The sequence below is a fragment of the Gobio gobio genome (genome assembly GCF_949357685.1).
Source record: "Gobio gobio genome assembly, chromosome: 12".
Classification (NCBI taxonomy): domain Eukaryota; kingdom Metazoa; phylum Chordata; class Actinopteri; order Cypriniformes; family Gobionidae; genus Gobio; species Gobio gobio.
The window spans coordinates 13,290,406-13,313,848 of NC_137105.1; the positions used below are offsets into that span (position 1 = coordinate 13,290,406).

General features: G+C 38.1%; 2 protein-coding genes across 3 annotated transcripts in view; one reads left to right on the forward strand and one right to left on the reverse strand.

Moving 5' to 3' along the window:
• Positions 1-12,647, reverse strand: part of coq8aa (coenzyme Q8A-a) — a 39,153-nt gene extending 26,506 nt beyond the window's left edge. The window contains exons 1-3 of one of the 2 annotated variants that reach the window (XM_079831226.1): positions 12,525-12,647; positions 6,678-6,863; positions 3,041-3,379 (exon numbers count right to left, since the gene is read on the reverse strand). In XM_079831226.1, coding sequence (XP_079687352.1) covers positions 3,041-3,379; positions 6,678-6,842 — 504 coding nt within the window. In that variant the 5' untranslated portion in view covers positions 6,843-6,863; positions 12,525-12,647. The remainder of the gene's footprint in view (positions 1-3,040; positions 3,380-6,677; positions 6,864-12,524) is intronic. The other variant, XM_079831227.1, reaches the window with a different exon arrangement.
• A 5,794-nt stretch (positions 12,648-18,441) lies between these two features.
• The window catches only part of itpkb (inositol-trisphosphate 3-kinase B), a 39,872-nt gene continuing 34,870 nt past the window's right edge, over positions 18,442-23,443 (forward strand). The window contains exons 1-2 of the mRNA XM_079830749.1: positions 18,442-18,661; positions 20,685-21,943. Of these exons, the coding sequence (XP_079686875.1) occupies positions 20,873-21,943 (1,071 nt within the window). The 5' untranslated portion in view covers positions 18,442-18,661; positions 20,685-20,872. The remainder of the gene's footprint in view (positions 18,662-20,684; positions 21,944-23,443) is intronic.

A 23,443-nucleotide genomic window follows, 5' to 3' on the forward strand; every position in this document is an offset into this window, starting at 1 on the left:
TTTAAACCCTTTATGCCTTAATAAATAAGGTTATGACACACAAACTACTAGCCTAACTCATATACATTTCACATTTTTTAAAGACAAGTAAACAGTCAATGAAAAATAAGGACAAATAATCAAATTACGAGCACCAGCTCAAATAAATACAATAGATCCAACATAAGTGCTTTTTTCAGTGTAACAGCAGTTTTCTGGTAGAGAAATTGAATAAAGTAATCAAATGTAAAACAACACTGCACAGTCTTCACTGTATAAATTAAATATAGATTATTCTTTTTATTTTTGTCCTTTGTTGTTTGATTAACATTAAAAACACAGACAGCAGCTGGAATATTAGACTGCTGAGCGAATGCCCAGATCCAATATAGAGTTACACATGCATTTTATTTGTTTTATTTAACTGTTTAGGTTCACTTAAGACATAACCGACTACGTTTATGAGGAGGATACTCGCCAATATGGGCATTTTGATGTAATTCTGTGAGAATATGTCCATTCAAGCACAAGAAGACACTTTCGTGTCTTGTGCTTGAATATTTAAATTGGCATGGCTTAAAAACATGTGCAAATGACAAACCTTTGTGACAATGCAGCACTTGTCTGATCAGGCAAGTGACAGTTCCATCGACGGGCCATCGGATTTGTCCAGCTAAATTGTTTTGTTCTTTTTGCGGTTCTTAAAGCCACAATATGTAATTTTCTAGAGGTTGCTTATTCAAAACAAATGCGTAGCTTGATGACACAGAGCTTTTATTATGCCTCAGATGCTTTTTCCGCACATGCATATGTATATACAGTGAGGAAAATAAGTATTTGAACACCCTGCTATTTTGCAAGTTCTCCCACTTAGAAATCATGGAGGGGTCTGAAATTGTCATCGTAGGTGCATGTCCAGTGTGAGAGACATAATCTAAAAAAAAAAAAAATGCAGAAATCACAATGTATGATTTTTTAAACTATTTATTTTGTATTTGAACACCTGAGAAAATCAATGTTAATATTTGGTACAGTAGCCTTTGCAATTACAGAGGTCAAACGTTTCCTGTAGTTTTTCACCAGGTTTGCACACACTGCAGGAGGGATTTTGGCCCACTCCTCCACACAGATCTTCTCTAGATCAGTCAGGTTTCTGGCCTGTCGCTGAGAAACACGGAGTTTGAGCTCCCTCCAAAGATTCTCTATTGGTTTTAGGTCTGGAGACTGGCTAGGCCACGCCAGAACCTTGATATGCTTCTTACAGAGCCACTCCTTGGTTATACTGGCTGTGTGCTTCGGGTCATTGTCATGCTGGAAGACCCAACCTCAACCCATCTTCAATGCTCTAACTGAGGGAAGGAGGTTGTTCCCCAAAATCTCAAAACATGGCCCCGGTCATCCTCTCCTTAAGACAGTGCAGTCGCCCTGTCCCATGTGCAGAAAAACACCCCCAAAGCATGATGCTACCACCCCCATGCTTCACAGTAGGGATGTTGTTCTTGGGATCGTACCTATCATTCTTCCTTCTCCAAACATGTTTAGTGGAATTATGACCAAAACGTTCTATTTTGGTCTCACCTGACCACATGACTTTCTCCCATGACTCCTCTGGATCATCCAAATGGTCATTGGCAAACTTAAGACAGGCCTGGACACGTGCTGGTTTAAGCAGGGGAACCTTTCGTGCCATGCATGATTTCAAACCATGACTTCTTAGTGTATTACCAACAGTAACCTTGGAAAAGGTGGTCCCAGCTCTTTTCAGGTCATTGACCAGCTCCTCCCGTGTAGTTCTGGGCTGATTTCTCACCTTTCTTAGGATCATTGAGACCCCACAAGGTGAGATCTTGCATGGAGCCCCAGTCCGAGGGAGATTGACAGTCATGTTTAGCTTCTTCCATTTTCTAATGATTGCTCCAACAGTGGACCTTTTTTCACCAAGCTGCTTGGCAATTTCCCCGTAGCCCTTTCCAGCCTTGTGGAGGTGTACAATTTTGTCTCTAGTGTTTTTGGACAGCTCTTTGGTCTTGGCCATGTTAGTAGTTGGATTCTTACTGATTGTATGGGGTGGACAGGTGTCTTTATGCAGCTAACAACGTCAAACAGGTGCATCTAATTTAGGATAATAAATGGAGTGGAGGTGGACATTTTAAAGGCAGACTAACAGGTCTTTGAGGGTCAGAATTCTATCTGATAGACAGGTGTTCAAATACTTATTTGCAGCTGTATCATACAAATAAATAGTTAAAAAAATCATACATTGTGATTTCTGGATTTTTTTGTTTTGTTTATGTCTCTCACAGTGGACATGCACCTACGATGACAATTTCAGACCCCTCCATGATTTCTATGTGGGAGAACTTGCAAAATAGCAGGGTGTTCAAATAATTATTTTCCTCACTGTATATATATAACTCAGATTTTATTTGTCTGAAAGAAGAATGTCATACACACCTAGGATGACTTGAGGGTGAGTAAATCACGGGATAATTTTCATATTTGGGTGAACTATCCCTTTAATATATTAAAGCGTCTTTGGTGTTTCCATGGTTTCTACAAAATAAAACCGGAAATTGAGGGTAAAGCGGGTATGATGCCATTGATAGGTGACACACGAACATGGTCCATGGCCTGGTTAAAATAGCTTATTTCTAAGGATTTAAACATTGTTGGAAACATTTGGGATAATGCAAGTACACAAGTCAACAAAATATAACACCATTCTAGTGTTTTTTGGGGATATTTTAAGCTTTCTTTCCCAATCAAGCAATTGATCGTAAGATTTAATGTAAGAATGAAAAAAAGGATGAGCCCACTGATTTTTTGTTCTTTTTGCAGCAAACTGCACTAATCAAAACATTTCATGGGGTCTTCAACAGAATCCAATGAAGTTATTTATTTTAAGGCTTAGGTGTCTATATCTGCAACCAACTACTAACTTTAGAGGAACAAATAAGTTGCATAGCAACTATTATTATCCTTTGTAATGCATGACATATACAGGGGGGGCAAATGGCTAGTTACTCATGGGTGATGAGGGATTGGAAAAGGTCGCCTGTACCATTTGTTTATGTGGTTTGGAGCCATCTCTTTTTGCCTGCCTGGCTTTCTCAATGTCCTCAGCTGTGATGCCTCCCACAGAAGAGTGATCCTGGTGATATGACCGTGTCTGTCCGGTGAACTGGCTGGTAGGGTCCTTGTAGCCTTCGAACAGCTTTGACTTCCCTGAGGCCTGGCTGTATGTGTGCGCAGCGCCTGTGTTAGCGTCCCTGAAAACTGAATCACTGTCCAAACCTCCATGTGCTGCACTCTCAAAGTTCTCCTCTGAAGCGGTAAAGTCATACTTGGAGTCCACGTCTGCACTGAAATCAGAAACGCTCTGCTGGCCTCCTGTGAATTCCTAAAAATAAAGTAGATGAACATCATCAGGTTAATTCATGTGCTTTCCCACAGTGGAAATAAATTAATGCTATATTGTGAATATAGTCATGATAAAAGGCTGTTGTTAGACACAATGTAATGCATTTTATAATAAGTGATGAGGTATGCATTTCTGATAAGGAACTTTCAAAACACTATGAAATGCACAATCAGTACCAGAGGCTTTGATAGCACAAATAGCTTGGCAGCACACACAGCGCTCCTATGCTCTAGAAACCCAGGCAGTAATCCAATCTCCAGGTAGGCCTAAATTTCATTTGCATAATCGTATTGTTGGGTTATTATACCCTAGATGTGTTGTGGAGAATATAAAGCCGAGAACAAAAGAGGTGCAACCAAACACCATTATCGAGTGCTTTGAATTACACAAAGCCATACTACGATTAAGAAATTACAGATACACGTATCTCTATTACACTGAGTCATGATAAGCCTTGGTAAAAAACAAAATAAAACAGCTTTGGGTGGCTTACTGCTGCTTCTGCTATTTTTTCATTTACAGCAAAATACAGTAAAAACAACACTATTATGAATGGTTATTAAATTAAACATTTTCAGAATTATTACTCCAGTCTTTAGTGGCATGATCCTTTAGAAATCATTCTAATATGCTGACTTGGTGCTCAAGAAACATTTCTTATTATCAATATTGAAAAATGTTGTGCTACTTAGTATTTTGTAAAAACTTTGATAGTCTTTCAGGACTCTGTTAAATAGAAAAGCTCAAAATCATTTACATTTAATCATTTAGCAGACACTTTTATCCAAAGCGACCTTCAAATGAGGAGAACCATAGAAGCAATGAAGCCAACAATAGGGCAACAAATATTAATGTGCTGTGACTAGTCCCAGTTAGTCAGGCACAGTACACAACACATAGCAAGGTTGTTTTGTAAATAGATGAATAGAATAGTAATTGTTAGTATTAATGGGTCAAGTGTTGACGAAAACGTTTCTTGAAAATGTCTAAAGACTCGGTTGGGTTGAGACAGGCAGGTCATTCCACCAACTTGGAACAGTCAAGGTAAAGGTCAGTGAAAGCGATTTTGTGCCTCTTCTGGAGGGAACAAAAGGTCTGAAGTAGTGAGTGGAGGTATGGCGGTGCAGAGCCAGTGGTTGTTCTTTATTTGAAATAAAGGGTGAATCTCAATAATCTCCCTAGCTCGTGAATCGATATATTGTGTACATGAATTCGGGCACCGGTAAGGACCCTGGCTCACTACACATTGGGAAAGTGATGACTATTTCCAGCGACATGACAACATTCTCATTGTACAACATCACAATGAACGACAACAGAACTGATATCTCTGACATTATGTGTTGATGTTATTTAAAGAACGTTGTGATACATACTTTGCTTATTACATATACGTGCAATATTTCAGCTGTAAATAAATTATAAATGCTAGCTAGATTATGTGCATAGCCTGTTTAGCGATGTACGTTTATGCTAAAATATAAATAAATAAATAAATAAATAATGTTTTGTATTTAAAAAAAAACATATATTGCATGTTCATTATGTATAGTGAGTTGGCTCACGTGATTTATGTTCTGCACAATCTTTTGCGTTAAAGGTTCAGTGTGTAAATTTGAGCGGAATCTAGCAGTTGAGGTTGCGAATTGCAACCATCCACCGCACACCCCCTCCCTTTCGAAGCACATAGAGAAGCTACGGAGGCCGACACAGGACAAAGATGTCATCGTCTGAGACAACAGAGAGTAGCTAGTGCTCTGTAGAGCAGTTTGTCCGTTTAGAGCTGTAGAAACATGGCGGCACAAAAATGGTGACTTCACTGTAAGGAGACCCGCAGTGTATGTAGACAGAAATGGCTCATTCTAAGGTCGTTCATTATGTAAGGTCTTTATACACCACTGAAAACATAGTTATGTATATTATATTTTGCATTTTTGTCAATAGATCCTCCTAAATATTACACAGTGCACCTTTAAGGGAATATAGTGAGCAGACGTGCCCTGGTTTTCACAATGCATTGTGGGACTTTTTAGGGAGCGAATGCTTCAGAGCACTTGAAGGATTTTGCAATTGAGACAGCCCTTAAGATGGCAACATCAACGTGCAGGCTTTAGCATATCATTACTATGCTGTGAAGCAGGGGAGTCTCAAGAGAAGCCAGATTATGCGATTATATTTTTTGTTGATATGAAAAAAGTGTGTACATTTAGCAATATAGCATGTGGACTATGTATATTATGTAGATTACAATGTTATGATGAACTATATGCCTTTCTCCACTGACGTTCCAAGTTGTTCAAAGCGTTTCTAAGGATGCTGATTTTTAGAAGGCAGCTGTCTGACTCAGAGATGGCAACGGGAACATGGTTTGTGTAATATTAGCAACACATTATTGGCTGTTTGATAATGTAATCAAGCAAAAGGCTAATCGTATCAATTACCGTTGGGTGTCAGACGTTGTAGAGGGCGATACACAAATGCATTCAAATTCTGATAATTATAAGCCTGTATAATACACTCTTTCTACTTCTACTGAATCAGTTTCTAGTTCAAAAAACATATATGACTGAATTATAAAGTAAGTATTTCCACTTGCCATTGTGCAGCGTTTACTACAGTAAAGTTGACCAAGTTGATCTCTGAGCTAGTGAAAGTGGCTTCGGGGCTTGCGCGCGCCGTCTGTGTGTGTGTGTCAGCGCGCAGGCTATAAGAACAGCAATTAACTGACCTGTATAAACTGTGTAAAACATGCAGCTACTATAATGATTCTGGGCATCTATAAACATAGATAACTGCCCCTGCATCTCTCTGTGTGCCTGCAAACTGCACTTGATGTGACTGACGAGGCGGAGTCACGTGAAAACCGAAATAACCGACATGGGAAAAATATGTCGGTTAGAGTTTCTGAATGTCGGTTTCGGTTATTTTTCGATTAATCGTACAGCCCTACTCTGAGCTGGTGTGAGTGAGTAGAGGTGGGGCTAATTTGCATTTTCATTCTTGACCCCTAACTTTTGAACTGCAGTGTAAATAATTTATAATACTTTATTATTATTATTCAAAAACTTAATAAAGCAGTAGACTGTTAACATTTGCAATGGTCTTTTGCAACTTGCCTCAATTTCATAATTAAATAGAGTCGTAACTGATGCATAGTCACAGGTGCAGGTACATAGTCACAGGTGCAGGTACATTGCCCATTTTATAACGGCATCAAACATGGCTCATCCAATCTAAATTCATAGCTTAACTAATAGCTTTTATAGTGGACACCCACCTGGATCTTCTGCATGGCGACGCTCATGCCCTCTTCAGCCGTCATTTGCATGCTGTGGCTCACAGCTTGGACCCCTCCTATGCGCAGAGAACCGGCCTGGGTCTCGATCACGGCCTGGCTTAGCTTGGCTAAGCCCCTCATCAGCAACAACATGTCGCCTGCCATGATGGTTCCTCTTTACACCTACTGCACCAGAGAGAAGGAAGTGATTCAATAGCCTCAACCTCAACCGTTTTGAGCCAACAATGACTGTGGAAATCAGTCACACTAATTTGGTTAATATAGTTGAAATAAATAAATTAAAGAATGAAAACTAAAACTCACAAATGTAACACTTGCCATGTTACGGAATGATTAATATAAACATTGCTAAAAAATATTTATTGAGCATATCTGTCTAAAATAATTCAGTATTTTCCGTTGTCCTGTGCATTGGGTTACCAGCACAAAGTCCAAGCCTATTCATTTCCACCCCCAATGTAATACCATATTTAGCATTTTAATCAACAGTACATTTTTTGTTAACCTTTTACCATTTAATTCTTGGTGTATCGCAATATCGTATCATGAGTTCAGTATCGTGAAATGTATCGAATAGTGAAAGGGTATCGTTACACCCCTAATATTTATTGTTAGTACAGAGACACCAAAGTAACATAGGTGGTTGACATGAGATATTTTGTGTGTGTGGGTGTGTGTGTGTTGGGGGTGTGTAATATGTAAACAAAGTCTTTAAATCAACAAAAAAAGTCATAGGGCATCAAGAAAACAGCTGTTATCACCATTCTTGGCAGCTCTATCAAAGGTTAAACATTTCAAGATGACAAATCTCAAAAGCCTTTAGCCAATGACTAACTGTCTTACATAGTGGCTGCAGACACTGAGTCAATCACAAGAAGCATATGAGGAGCTATGAACGTGTGATTCAGCCCAAGGCAAGCACTACTGTAAAACTTCATGATGAACAGGATTTTATATTCTGCCAGCTCGCCACTATAAAAGGCTCTTTACTTACACAGCAAGGTGGAAAACAAGCGGTTTTGCACCAGTAAACTCTTCAGAACACAGACACAAATAAGCTTAACTGAGGGGAGGAGTTGGATGAGAGCCTGACTATGCTGTAAATAAATGGGCTTTAAACTTGGCCTCTTTCCTGACGTAAAAGGTTTGTCTACAAGGAAAAAGCTCTCAAAAAGACCTTGAGCAACCTGTCGGGATATAAACACACCTCAAAAGTTCAGTTATGGTCACATACTTAATTCAACAAAGTGATCATCCCTCAATAACCAACATGAAGATATGACACTAGGAAGGAATTATTTTGCTTTTCTTTGGAAAGACAGTCTGGATATCCTCAATGAACATGATTTCAGGCTTTTAACCCTACTAACATGTGGATAACTCAATAGAGAGACGGCTTGCAGCACCACATCAACTAACCAGATGTTTTCTTTGGTCTTTCTACGCTGTTTATGATTAACAAAAGCAATATGCAGCAAGAGTCATAATAAACAATACATTTTAAGTGACTTTTCATTTAGTTACAATCAAGCTCACTGATTTTGGCCCATGGCATAAATTAACATACTACAAACATGTGGTAATCCAAATTTTGTATCTAATCTAGTGAACTAGGTGCGGTCTGGCAATACAGAAGCATTCTGACTGGAGTCTGTACTGCTACACCTGAGTGAGGTCGCACATGCCCGGACAGATCTGCATATTTGCCACTGAGACATTTAGCATGTCAAACTGACAACGCTTATTGCAAACAATAAGCGCTCAGTTGGTTAAGGGAAGAACGTGTTGCTTATGCTAAGAGCAAGTCTTATGCAAAATATTGCAAAATAATATTACACGATTTAAAATTATTTTCTATTTTGATATATTTTAAAGTGTACTTTATTCCTGTGAATTACTCCAGTCTTTAGTGTCACATGATCCTTCAGAAATCATTCGAATATACTAATTTGGTGCTCAAGAAACATGTCATTGTTACCAGTTGAAAACAGTTGTGCAGCCTAATATTGTTTGATGAATAGAACAGCATTATTTGAAACAGTAACATCATAATTCTCACTTTTGATCAATTTTATGCATTCTTGCTGAGTAAAAGTATTAATTCCTTTCAAAAGTGTACATATAATAGCAGATACAATTCTAAAAATAATTATATTACCATGTTAAGAAGACAACAAAAATGGTTGAAATGTATCATACATACTGATATAGTTTTGTAGGCATAAAAAAATAAGACTTGTACAAACATTGATGACTATGCATAAAGTTCTTCAAAGAAAGCGTCAGTCAAACTGTCTCTTTTTTGAATGCCCTCTCATTTCGTTTACAGCTAAAACAATGGCTACTCCTCCCCGTAAACAGGACAGACCTCTTAATATGTAACACACCCTGAGGTGTCAGACAGAAAACCATAAAACAGGCAACAAACGCCTGCCATTTTAGGACAACCCTTCTTAAGGCACCGTGCATTGCTATGCAATCGCAGCTGATATGTCATATAGAAAGCAAACTTGAGTGATGACAGTCTGTGAAAAATGCTTTGTGACGCAGGCCTTGTGGTAGGAAATCACCAAGAGGCCACGCTAGCAAGTGAAACCCAAACACAAAATAAAAAGAAATCACATCCAATCAGAGAGTTAGTTAGGGGAAACACCCATTTCTTTCTGTTTGCAGGAGGTCAGGTTGTGAGTTACTGAATCAAAAACTGTGGCGCATGGTTCTTGTTTAATAATATGCTAACAGGATTGTTGACTCAATCGTGGCTGGTAACTATACATAAATGTATGACTATGAATACATTGCATCTATAAATATATCAATAATCATATTAAAAATATGAATGCATTATTATATACTAAGATGCACCAATAAGCACATATAAAACACTGCATTCAAATATATAAATGAACATAGATAAGGCACTTGAATTTTCCAAAAATTGCATTGTGATTTACCCAATAATGCAAAATCAAAACAAGCCATATTAATTGTGCCCTTAAGTCAGGTCATCCAAGTTAAATGATGCGCCCAAAAGGACACACTATACACTATTTACTTATGCACTATCTACTCAACCGTGTAGTGTATGAATTGAATAGAGATAGAGCGTATTTAGGCCACGCCCACACTCTGGGGGGGAAACAATCCAACTCTCTCCATTGACTTTGCATTGTGTGAGGCTGCCTCCTTGTCATTTCGGACTTGTAACACAAAACAGAACAATGTCTAAAAGCTGCTATGTAACAAAGTGTACAGCAAACAAGCTAAAAGTCACAGAAATAAGTTTTTATAAGCTGTCGACCCCAAAAAACGAACATTTAAGGAGACATAAAGGATAAAGGCAATAAAACGTGAAGCTTCAGCAGAAGAATGGGTCAATTTTGGGATCCTGACACTCAGTATGCCTCAGTGTGCCTGTGTGTGCAGTAAACATTTTGTCACTGTTAAGTCAAATATCCAAATGTCAGGTTTATATATTATATTTCCTGTCGCTGATTACGTTCCCCTCCAGTGGGTGTAGTTCTCAGTGTAATATAACGTGTCGCGCTCTGTCTCCATGGCCTGTATCCACTTTTGTGTCCTTATAAGCTCGTTTTTTGGGTCAACAGCTAATAAAAACTTCTGGGTTTTGTTTAGCTTGTTTGCTGTACACTTTGTCACATATCCGCTTTTAGACATTGCTCTGTTTTTTGTGAGAAGTCCGAAATGACAAGGAGGCAGCCTCACGCAATGCAGAGTCAATGGAGAGCGTTTGATTGTCCCCCCCCCCCCGGTGGGCGTGGTCTTCAGATTATGACGCGTGACGCTCTGTCTCTATACGGTTATTTTGTCGTTCAACAGTCTGATAGACCCTCCCCCTCCTCTACGCAATTAAAGCTGCCACATTGTCCAACATTCCACACCTCTTTTCAGTTACAGTGATAGTTCACACAAAAATTTAAATTCTGTAATTTACTCACCCTCATGTCGTTCCAAAACCGTAAGACTTTCAATCATCTTCAGAATACAAATTTAGATCTTTTTGATGAAATCTGAAAGCTTTCTGTCCCTCCATTGACAGCAATGCAACTACCACTTTGACGCTTCAAAAAGTTCATAGAGAACGTAAAACTAATCCATATGAATTGAACAGTTTGTTCCAAATTTTCTGAAGAGACATGATCGCTTTATATAATAAACAGATTGAATTTAGGCTTTTATTCACATATAAACATTCATCAACTCGCACATCAGTTGTGGTAAACGGAAGCTCAAGCATGTTCGCATGACGCGCGAGAACCAATGAGGTTCATTCTTGTGTGCTATGCAGCACGTTTGAGTTTCCGCAAGAACCATTGAGGTTTGTTCTCGTACGTCAAGCATACTCGTTTGAGAATCTGTTTATGTTCGCTGATCAATGTGAGGGGGTTTGGAACGACATGAGGGTGAGTTATTAATGACAGAGTTTATTTTTGGGTGAACTTTCCCTTTAATTAAGTGCATCATCCAGGTATTTAAAGTGCAGTTTTTTTCTTTGTGGAATTTTCAGTGCGAACAACACACTACTCACAATAAAACGGCATAGAATAGTGCGTAAATGCGCAAATTGGGACGCACCCAGAGTCTAGGCCGATGCTGGCATTTAACATCCAAGCAGCTCTGCAAAAAAAAGATTATAAAGAAAGATTTGGCTTAAGTAAGGCTTACAGGTTTTGCAAAGAGGTGATCTTCACAACAGCTGCCTTTATATCACTCACTTAACGCATTAACACATCTCTGAGTTTGCCATGTGTAACTGTACAAATTGGCCAGCTAAAAAAGTCATTTATTTTAGTCAGTATTATGGTCTTGTTTTCCTTCATAAACATCCTTAAAAAATTAGATAAATGCACTTGAGAAGAAATTTGAGTAAGATGAGAGCAAGACTTTTCATAAATCTATATATGTAAATAAACATAAATAACGCACCTCGATTTTCCCAAAATTGTATTTTAGGATTTAACTGGCATCTGACGGGTGCATCAGTTGCATTTGCAGTGAAGCAATAATGCAAAATCAAAACAAGCCATTTTAGTTGTGCCCTTCAGTCGGGTCATTCAAGTTCAAGTATCTATTACTTTAATGCATATAGTTTATTTTGTACCCCACTGGCAAAGTGTTTTATGCAAATTTATTTTTACTGTACAATGCATTTTACTTTACAAAATGCTAAAACAAACTTAATTCAAGATATATGCTATTGTTTTTAATTAAATGCATCTTGTTTTAGAGATGACCTTACTGGAAAACAAGACAATAACCAATTAAAACTGATTTTTTGTTGTTGTATTTTATCATGCATACCCTATCTCTACCTGTGTGTGCCAACCCTTACGGTTTTGCAAGATTTCTGGCACATAACACCAGCAATCCTAGAGGAGTTAAAGTGTAGTGTAAACAGGCCTTGTGCTTTGACAGAGTTTTGCAATCCGATGAACAGCATATGGATTATAGAATATCATATATAGTTCTTTGGTTAAGGGGATATTAAAATAGCACTATATAATGTTCCCAGGAACACGTGTAGAGAATCAAAACACATGCGCAATGCATACGTGTAACCTTACCAATCCAAACGCACAGAAATATTAAATTATACAAGTATGAAACACTATGCGAATTAAGATCAAAGTATTGTACCATGCAACACACGACACGTGTGTTCTGCACGTCTGCTAGCCAGCAATCTGAAGTACACGTTGCGTAAAAAAACAATCTGCGCTCTTCACATTCCATTTTCATTCAATGACTTCAAATGCATTTGTATAAGTTTATTCAGCATAAGAAATAGGATGTTTTGGTACTTACCCCAGAATTGGCAAATAACGTAGCTGTTTTCACTGCCCAGCTCTCTGTGTACGCTGGATCTGCTTCCATGAGGTGAGAGCTGTTTACCCTTCTCAAGTGTGTTTGTCAGAGCTGTTTGGCTCCGCCTCCAGACGGCTGCTATTGGTTACTTCTGCAGACGCGACGCAGTGAGAGAACAGTGGTTGGAAACTGCGATTTTATTGGCTCTTTTCTTCTTCAGTCAACGAAGGTTGACCCTTTGTATGCTGACAAAGGACAAACATTTTATATAAACCGCTTATTACACAGGACATCTTAAAATTGTAATATTATGCAGTACTAAATTAGTGCGTGATACGCTTCAAGAGCAAAGGTTTTTGATTGGTAAGTTTTTTAATGTTTTTAGAAGAAGTCTCTTCTGCTCACCAAGGCTGCATTTATTTTATAAAAAATATCCCAAAATAGTAATATTGTGAAATATTATTAATGGAAGATAACAGTTTTCTATTTGAATATATTTTAAAATGTAAATTATTTATATGATGCAATGTGGATTTTCAGCATTACTACTCCAGGCTCCAGTGTCACATGATCCTTCAGAAATCATTCTAATCTGCTGACTTGCTGCTCAAGAAACATTAATTATTATTATCAATGTTTTTTTTTTTTTTTTTGGTATTCTTTCATGAATAGAAAGTTAAAAAAAAACAGTATTTCTCTGAATTAGAAAGCTTTTGCAACATTGTACTACCGTTCAAAAGTTTTGGGTCAGTAAGAATTTTTATTTTATTTTATTCTTTTTTTTGGGGGGGGGGGGTGTACATGAATACATTTATTCAGCAAGGTTGCATTAAATATATCAAAAGTGACAGTAAATACATTTATAATGTTACAAAATATTCTATAAATCATAAATGTCATAATAAATCATAAAAAAATTATATTCATAAATTTTTCTTGGGCAGCTAATCAAATTAATGATAACTGACGGATCATGTGACACTGAAGAATAGAGTAATGATGCTGAAAATTCAGCTTTGCATCACAGACACAAATTAGCCTACATTTTAAAATTCAAATAGATAACAGTTGTTTTACATTTTAATAATATTTCACAATATTACTTTTAATGATAATAGTATTTTTAATAAGGTGAGCACAAGAGACCTCTCTTAAAGATATAAAAAATCTTACCGATCAAACATTTTTGAACGGAGGTGTAATTAATTAATTAGTCTGTCTTATTATTTATTCATGAGCAGTTGCATCACAAGTATTAAATTGATTCCTACTGCAGTTTTTAACAAATCATAATATTGAAATTACGCATAATTCAATTTCAAAACAACATCATGCCCATGCTTGATCCTTTACTGCCCTCTAGTGGTTCAAAATCCCCAGCCGGAGCTGGAGGAATCTTCTATTATTCAGAGCAGCGAGATGACAGGGATGAAACATTTTTTTTACGGTCTATGGTATGAAAGCGAGGCTGTGAGCCGAGGGATAGACTTGTCGTGTTTTCAATGTCATCCGCTGTAAAGCTCCCTGATTACTGTAAATTTCCACAGCTCATGTTGTCTGGACTTTTTTTTTTACTGACATGTAAAATGTCTACTGACATTTTTTAGAAAGGTATTTTTGCAGTGTTTCAAACCAAAAAAACATGAAATAACAGTGGCCCACTAATGTGGCGTGACATTCACAGATCACTGTAGCCTTCAGTTCAAACAAACGGCAGTTAGCGCGCACATGACCCGATCACCTCTTTGCAGCACTAAAGAAATCATGAAAGAACACATGGGCTCGACCATTGACTGTAAGGGCTCGACATTGATCTTTGTCCAGGACAAGTGACCGGACAAGTATCTTAAAAGTGAATAAAATAACCAGAAACGCGAGAATGATTCTGATTTTACTACAGTTCAATGTAAACAGCGATTGATAGGGGTAGTGTAACGGCTATTTCTGGTAACAAAGTCTGCCTGCAGAGACATTCGTTGAGAAATCAAACATAACAGCACTATAAACTCACAGAAGAAACTGGGGTAAAACTTGAGTTTTATTTATAACTTATGATATTGCTAATAACGAGTTGACTGGGAGCTGTTCTGCTGAATATTATCACGATTGCAAATGTTACATTGCATTTTGTGGTTCAATAAACAAGTAGCCTAGTTTATATTAAGTTACTTACGTTTTAGACACAAACAACATTGCCTTTTTTTGTTATATTTGAAATAATTTCACCACCGAAAATAGTGTGCGCAGTGTTTTGTTACTGAACGATTCAACGTTTTGAATGAATCGTTTGAATGAACGACTCAATGACTCACTCATTAAGACGGTCACTTGCTGCCACCTATTGGCGGTTTAGTTTCATGTTTAAAATATCATTGCATGTTTTCTTATTTGTATATTCAAACGTCAATCTCATAACATTATTTGTTGTAGTTGTAAGTTTGCAGTGTATTTAATGTGATTGGTAACAACCCTATATTGGTTTATTGTTACAACTGAATTTATTGATCAAATGATCAAGTATTTGACATGAAAGGTGATGCATACATTTAATAAGGTTAAAAATTGACTTTATAAAGTAAATAACGCCCTGGTGTAAATATCACAAATATGCAGATTTAAGATTTAAAATCTGATATAACGCTGATGAAAATTTTGCTTCAGAATAAATATATTTACACCCCCAAACCCCCCCTCTCCCCCCCCACACACATTGTACAGTACATACATTTTGCTATGTACTGTACCTGATAGGCCCCATGTTAAATCAATATCAAATCAAATTGTGAAATTTGTGTCAATGACCAGCGCCATAGTGTAGACTACTTTTTTTATTTTTTAAAGCAAATGTTGTCTTTTCCCTTTACTTTCTTGTCAGAGTGCATCAGAGTGCTTCGTTTACATGTTAAAACCACAAAAACTACTGGGGGCAATGCCCCAGACCCCCCTACAAGTATTTAATTCGGAAAAATGTCACCTTTTTCACCACTTGTGAGTTTGCAGGTCTGTGTGAGGACATTTTAAAAACATGTCTCTCTTAAGTAGCTATACACTGTAAATCCTAACACTCAAAATAATTAATTGGAGTAGACCCAACTCAAATTAAACAAATGAACTTTTATGAGTATTTAGAACTTTATTATTAGAGTTCTCAAAGCTGACAGATTTTAAGTTATCTTAATTGTTTCGTTGTTTTGAGTGTTATGAACTTGTTTCTTTTAATTTAGACTAACTTAAATTTAACCGAAAACATGGGCTGAGATTTCTATTTCCCAGCATGCTTTGCCATGACACTCAAAAGGGAGAGTAAATGCCAAAATTAAGTTGTATCCCCCAAGTTGTAAGTCGCTTTGGATAAAAGCGTCTGCTAAATGCATAAATGTAAATGTTATGTTATATTATGTTTTGTGTGTGTGCGTGCAAGATTAACTTTAAGTGGGAGATTTAGTAGTGTTTAATGTTTTGTTATGCTAGTTTAGAAGAGTTTATGTTATGTTGTATGATAAAAAATAAGTTCTGCTTAAACTTTCAATTTCTTCACTTAAATTTGAGGCAACTGATTGTTTTGCCGAATAACTGATCTTTTTTTAAGGAATAATATTGGTGCATTTCCTGTGTTGTACCACTAGGTGGAATACGTGTCTTATACATTTTGATTCTGTGATTTGAGAGTAGTGACCTCATTATTAGATGATAATCATGAACTTTCATTTGTTTCCTTATTTAATTGAATGAAGACAATTTGATCTATAAACAATAACATGTTAAAACTGATCTGAGTTTTTTTTCCTAGTTTAGTCTAGTGTTGCTTATATTGTGGCTGTCTGGCCTGCCTGTTAAAGAAGCCTTGCTTTATTGCATAAAGCTGGACACTAAAATTAATCAAACAAAAGTAATCAAACATGATCTGCATGATGATATACAGTAAGCTATAACTTGACACATTCGGTAAGCATACAAATGATGAAAAACACATAAACAGAGAAATGGAATAAGCGTTTGCATTGGTGCAACAACATTCATAATGTCAAGCTTTATAGAGAATGTCTCAACTTCTGCTTCTGCAAGGTTGAATCATCAACCAATGCAATACTCAAAGATTCTCAATGTTTACCAACATGTTTTAATGCAAGAACATCAATGAGTAACTTCTTAATGGTTGTTTAGTTTAATGTGGGTATCTGATTTCTTCCTAACTCATTTGAAATTAATAAATATGAGCTCTACGATTGCACGGACATGAATTTATAGTCCCTGCAGTTGATAGGGAAATGTTGGTGGAAATTAATTAGGTTGGCTTGAGGGCTCACATATCCTGAAACTTCGAAAGATCGCAGAGACAGCTCTATACTTTGAAGAAATTAATATTATTGCTGAACATGGTCATGCACCACGTCTCCATCATAGAGGATGGAAAATGAATTTTCATACCACCTATCAGCAAGCCCGTCTCATTCAAATCAGAGTGACCACTGAAGCATTATATTTTCCATCCATTTTACTTGTGCATATGACACACTTTCCTTTGTTTGATGGGGCTGGTCATCAGTGCATAAGAGAGAAAGAAAGAAAATCAGAACCAAGTTATCATCATACTGTACATTGGGAGCAGTAACAGGAATTGTTGTGGTATGTGAACTTTATGTTAGCAGGGCTGCCCGGTTGATGAACTTATATTTCACATCTTCCTTTTTGACCTTTGACAGAGTCTAGGCCTGTTTTTATGGTTTTCACAACCATACACCAGAGAAGAAATTCCCACTGAGCTACTAAGACCCCTTTTCTACTTGATGGTGAGTCATTCAAACTACGTCAAAATAATTAATGAGTAACATTTAATAGCAATATTCTGTAACACTAAATTTGACAGTGTCCTTGTTACATATGTTACATATATACCATAGTACCATAACAGTAAATTATGCATAATTACATGCAACTAACCCTCATCCAAACCCAAATCCTACCATAGCCCTATAGTAAGTACATGTAGTTAATTAATATTACCAAGTATTTAAATGTATATTACACTGTAGCAATGACACCGTAAAATTAAGTGTAACCCAATATTCTTTAATAGTATCAGTACATACAGTATAACAATAACACTTTATTTTAAGTAATCGGTGTTATAGTATAATACAGTGTATTTAAATACTGAGTGATATTAAGTAACTACATGTACTTACAATAGGGTTAGGATTAGGAATAGGGGTTGGTTTAGGGTTAGTTGCATGTAATTATGCATAATTTATAGTTATAACTACAGTAACTACATAATACATGAAACAAGAACACTGTACAATAAAGTGTTACCCGACAATATGCTTAACAGCAAGGATGCAAATATTTCATGGACGGATGACTAAATGTAATAAATTAAGAATATAATATAATAAAAACTTAAACGGTCAATTCTGAATATTTTGTTATGCTGTGGGATTATTAGTTAATGTTTTTTTCCCCCCTGAAAGTCATAAATGCAATTTGTTTCTTTGAGAAATGTCATTTACAAAGTGTGTGTGTGTGTGTAGCTACTATATATGCGTGTGTACATGTTTTTCTTGAGGAAACAAGTTTATAAATCATACACAATGAGCTTTTTTGAAAATGTAAATATGCAGAAAGTTTTGTGTGATGGGGAGGTTTAGTGTAAGGGGATAGAACAATTGGAAGGGTTCCAAACTACTGACTGGCATATTTGTAAAATACGTGTATACAAAGCAAGAAACCAAATAAACACTCAGACGTTCATATGTTCAGCAGCCCAATAAATAAAGCAATAAATCAAATAGAGCTCTTCTCCTCTTAGACATCAAGCCTTGTTCTTCCCCTTGTGCTCAATGCGTGAAAGAGCTCAGGGAGGCTCTGCCTGTTCCGTTGAATTCAGACTCACTGTCATTTTAACTTCCTTCCTGCCTTTTGTACATTAAACAAACATACGGCTCTGACGCGAGGTGTCGAACAGCTCGTGCGACACATAGTAACACAGTTACATAGATTTAAATGAGCGAAATAACTCCTGGAATGTAGCAGCAGCGGAGCAGCTCAAGTTATTATTCTGCTACGTGTCCCGAATTCGCGAATACGCGCTTCTCCGACAATTGAAACAACAGCGTCTGCAGCCAGGAGACTTGTAGGTAAGCATCCGACTTTGGTGTGGCATGCTGTAAAAGTTTACTTTTTATTTAGAAATATCTACATAAAGGAGACTTAAACAGCCAGACTCAGCTATCTGACTTCTTGGTGTGTATAGAGAGATCAGCAGAGGTCTGTTTAGTTCAGTTTATAGCACTGAAGTAATGTAAGCGAACCATTCAAAGTTCATTAACAAGGGGTTGCTGAGCTCCAGTAGTGATGACAATAGAAAGTTTATGTTATCGGCACCGCTGTTCTGGCATTTAAATACTATGGAAATATAGGAAAATTGTCCAGAATACACTCAATGCAAGGCGTGAATGTATAGGCAACGAATGTGTTCCACCTCAGAACTGTGATTACGTTTTATTCGTGTCCTATAGAAGCAACCCACCCATTAATGTTCCTGTTATTCATGTGCTTCTTATACATTAGTGTAGCCTATAATCCCAGTGGAATATATATTTTTTTCTTGGAATAAGAATGTGGCAAATGCTTATGAGTTAATAAGAGTCACCACGTGTTTTCCAACTCATTCAAATTCAGCGAATGCCAAAGAGTGGGCAGTTCAGTGAAGGGCTTTTATTGAGACGCTTTAAAGCCTCTCGAGAGTCATTTTCTTTGAGTCTTTTTTAGGTTATATTATCCCTCTGCTGCTTTATGGTCCTCTGTGATGATTTTAGACATCACACTTGGTTTGAAACACACTGTGGTAGTGTTTCACCAGTGACGTGGGATGCCTCAAGACGCATTTGAAATGTCAGAGCAATAATGGACCGTTAAAATCACTTGTAAGGGTGGTGGTTGGGTTCAGAGAGAGAGAGAGAGAGGAGGTGGCTTGACCTCTCCCCTTGAGTTAAAACGCAGAGCAAAATCTTGTCCATCCTACCTAACTTCTTAGTCAAATCATGTGATGTTAATCTTGACTCTGCGAAAGACTATTTAATCGAACAACCGAATTTATACTGAAGAGGTGGATGTTTTAATTCGCATATAGTTGTTGGACGGTAAGCATCTTGACAGAATGTTTAGGAAAATGATATATTTGCAACCAAACAGTTTCTATACAAATATATTTAGCTTCTTTCTTGGGTGCGTTGATCCTTGAATCATTTGGCTCAACTGCAAAAATAATTAGTCCCACTTGGAAAACTTTCAGGAAATTGTTCTGGTTTATTATGAAATAATTTGCTTCAGCCTTTGAGTTAATTACATTTCATTGCAACCAGTTAAACAAAACTTGTATCCCACGTTGTAGCTTTTGCTATAAATGGAAGCAGCTAATTCATACCTCACAGACTGTCTTTCCTTAAGATTCTCATGTTTAACATCAGCAGGGTTGAGGCCTCACAACCATCGCTGGTACTTTTTTGGTATTTCAGAACGCAAGAAAAACGAAATGTGATATGTGGAATATTATTTTTTACATGAAGTTATATTATATTACTTTTTTTCCAGCCGAAGACATAAAAGGTTATGTTGACCGTCTCTTTTAGTAGCAAGCGTTTCCAGTATTTGATCAGCTCTGTTTATATTTCTACAAATGGAAAGAAGTTTTTTGTCTGACACACTGTGGTTCCTATTCATCATATGTAGACTCATTTAACTGAATAAGCAGTGCGATTTGGTAAAGATTACTCAGACAAAAGTATTAGATAGAAAGACAAGCAAAACTTGCAAAAAATATGACAACGGCCTCTCACCACAGAGGCCAACGGAAACATCTTGATAGCAATCAAAGCCAACACAATTATAAAAATCTTTTTTACTTAAAGTATTTTCACAAGACATATTTTAAATCTGTATTTAAGCAGAAGTGCGTACTGAAAATGAATATGAAGAGAGTGACCACAATAATCAGCCGTTGGCACTTTTGCATTTCTGAAATGCTCACATATTTATCGAATTCATTCAGGCAGTCTTGCTTGTTAAATCAGCCATCACATTCAGCATTTTTGTGCAACGGTACACTAACCATTACCACTTGATATTTGCTATTTAAAAATCTCTTGTGCTTCTTTTCAGCGCTCTGCTAAGGATGAACCGCTAGTGGACATAATATATGAATGAGGAAAGGAGTCAGGGATTGTATTTTATTCTACGTGTCAGCTTTTCATTCGGTCCCTCTTAGAGATGGTTGGCTCCAAAGGCCAGTGGACCTTGGATGAATAGACCTAAATGGGAGCAAAAACGGACAGAGTCAGCCTGCCACTATGGCAGCTTATGCTCTGAACAGCCTGATAATGATGAACCCCAACAACCTGACCAATAAGAGCAGCCCTCGAACAGGAAGGCCTGTGCTCCCAGTGCCCGGTCGCTCTACATTTAGCCCGGTGCCGGGGGGCAGTGGAGGTTCCTATAGCCCAGGCAGCCTGAGCCCTGGGTCTGCAGGCAAAACCTTTGTCTTCCCAACAGGTTCCGGTTCCAGTAGTCCAAGGGCACTTTCACCATGTCGGCGGCCAGAATCACTGGGCGTGCATGTGGGAAGTCGTGTGCGCAGACTCAGTGGGTCAGGCCTAGAGGAAGAACAGGAGAGCGAAGAGCGTCGTGCCGCTCAGCAACTTGAGCGCCACAAGGAACTGCAGAACGTGGAGGTTAACAAGAAGGTGGATCTGTTCGAGGCCCAAATATCTGCTCAGGCTCACAGCCGAGAGGTTCAACGAAGCCCACGGATTTCCAGGAAAACTTCCCCGAACGTTGTCCCTGTCCAACTTTCCAACCTCTGTTTGAATCCAGAGGAAACACTTGCGACACAGTGCAAGGATCACTCAACAGGGATCCCCAAAGAACTGCAAAATGGAAAGCGCTTCTCCTGCATGGAGGAGGGGCTGCAGGTCAGCAGTGATGAGAAGGACAGGGCTGACCCAAATACAGAAGAGGGCGGCCCACTTGAGAGCACATCAGCAGGAATTAAGAGCGAAGCTGACAGCCCTACCGACAATCACTCCAGGACTTCACCAGAGGCCAACGAGTGCTCAGCATCTTGGACCGAGACATGTTTGACAAAGCCGGGAGCTAAGCCAACAGAAACCCAGGCGGAGTCTGACGGGGTCAGTCCAGAGTTGGGTTCCATCCCTGCGGTCATTATTACGGACCACGGCATGGAGGTCAGTGGGGAGGGCACGGAGCCACAGGTTAGTCCTCAACCTGGCAGAGCCTTGAGGAAGCTTTCTTCTTCTTCTGCCTCCTCAACGGGATTCTCCTCGTCCTGGGAGGAATCAGAGGACGACATCTCCAGTGACACAGAGCGTTCCCCAGCTTTCCTGCAGACGCAACAGAAAGCGGTAAGTCAACCTGTTATGTCCTTTTTTATTTCATTTGTTGGCTTTGGTAGACAGGATAGTGGATGATTGACAGGAAAGTACACTGTCAAAAAATGTGAATAAATTGAACCTTTAAGGGTTCAACAAACCCAGGACGTTGTGTCTTATTTACCCCCAAAAGGTGCATATTAGTACCTTAGAGCAGTAACATGTACCCTTAAAGTACTACTATGGTCATTTTAGGGGTAAATAAGGTACAAAGTTCTCCTTTCAAAGGGTACCTCCCCAGTGACAGGCTGTTGTACCCCTAAAGGTACATTTTTTGCATTTTTTCTGGGAGTCCAGGAAGTCAGAAAAGAAGTCAGAGAGGACTGGGACTTGAACCCAGTTTCACATCATCACAACAGCAATTTATATATCTCGAGCAACACACTAATAACACTTTTAATACAAGCAACACACTTTTAACACAAACACTCTGATCCTGTAAGATAGTGGTTTGATGGGGTTCCAATTTGGGGCAGCAAATATAGCTTACATTTATGTATTTAAAAGACGCTGTAATTCAAAGCGACTTACAATGCAGTCAAGGTATACATTTTATCCGTTCAAGCTTTCCCTGGGAATCAGACCTATGACCTTGGTGTTGTAGTGCATTTCGACATTATTGCTATGGTCAGATTCATTCAATTGCTTTGGCTGAATTGCTTTCAGGGGCATAGATTTTACCTTGAGGAGATACACATACTGGTCAGCCCCACAATTCATCTTGTGTATTCTCGACTTCCTCCAGTGCATTTACACTGTCCTTGTGCTTTCCTGCTCAGTGCTCGTCTGTATTCACCCAGAGTAACTGTTGACATTCTCACATACAAAGGTACTTCTGTGTCCTGCTGTCAGATGGACTTTTTTCTCTGACTTTAGTTGGCCGCCCTTTAAATAAAGCACAAAAACAGAGCAAGGAACAAATAGTGGTGTATAAAGTTAACTATTCCACGGTTTCATACTCATTTTTATTTATGATTTGCCATTAAATGAAGTGGATAAATACTTTACCAGTATGTTAAGAATTTTTATTAGCTTTTTAAGCAAAAGCATTCATTATAAGTAAATGAAACATGGAGACCGGATAATCAACTGCATTAGCAGCTATAGAAAACTCATTAGCTTATCATGTGCTGTAGACGTGACGTGTGACGCATTCTCTAGGGGTTCCGCTTGTCTCTGCGACATGTTTGCCCTCATGAGAATGTGCTGGCCCGCCTATTTAGGCATGTCGCGTTCGCAGGCGCATCAAGAGACCCTTCAGCTAGCATGCTGTTACAGAGAAGCTCATTGTTTAGACATGGATGTCATACAGTCCTCCAGCCTCACACTAAGTTGTAGAATAATGTGGTTCTGCACGCCACACAGGATCTATGCCGTAGGTCCGTTTTTGTGACGTCTATTTCTTGTAAACACACAGTGGAGAAGAGCAAACATCCTTTTGTACCATCTGGAGGAATGATAGCACTCATAAAA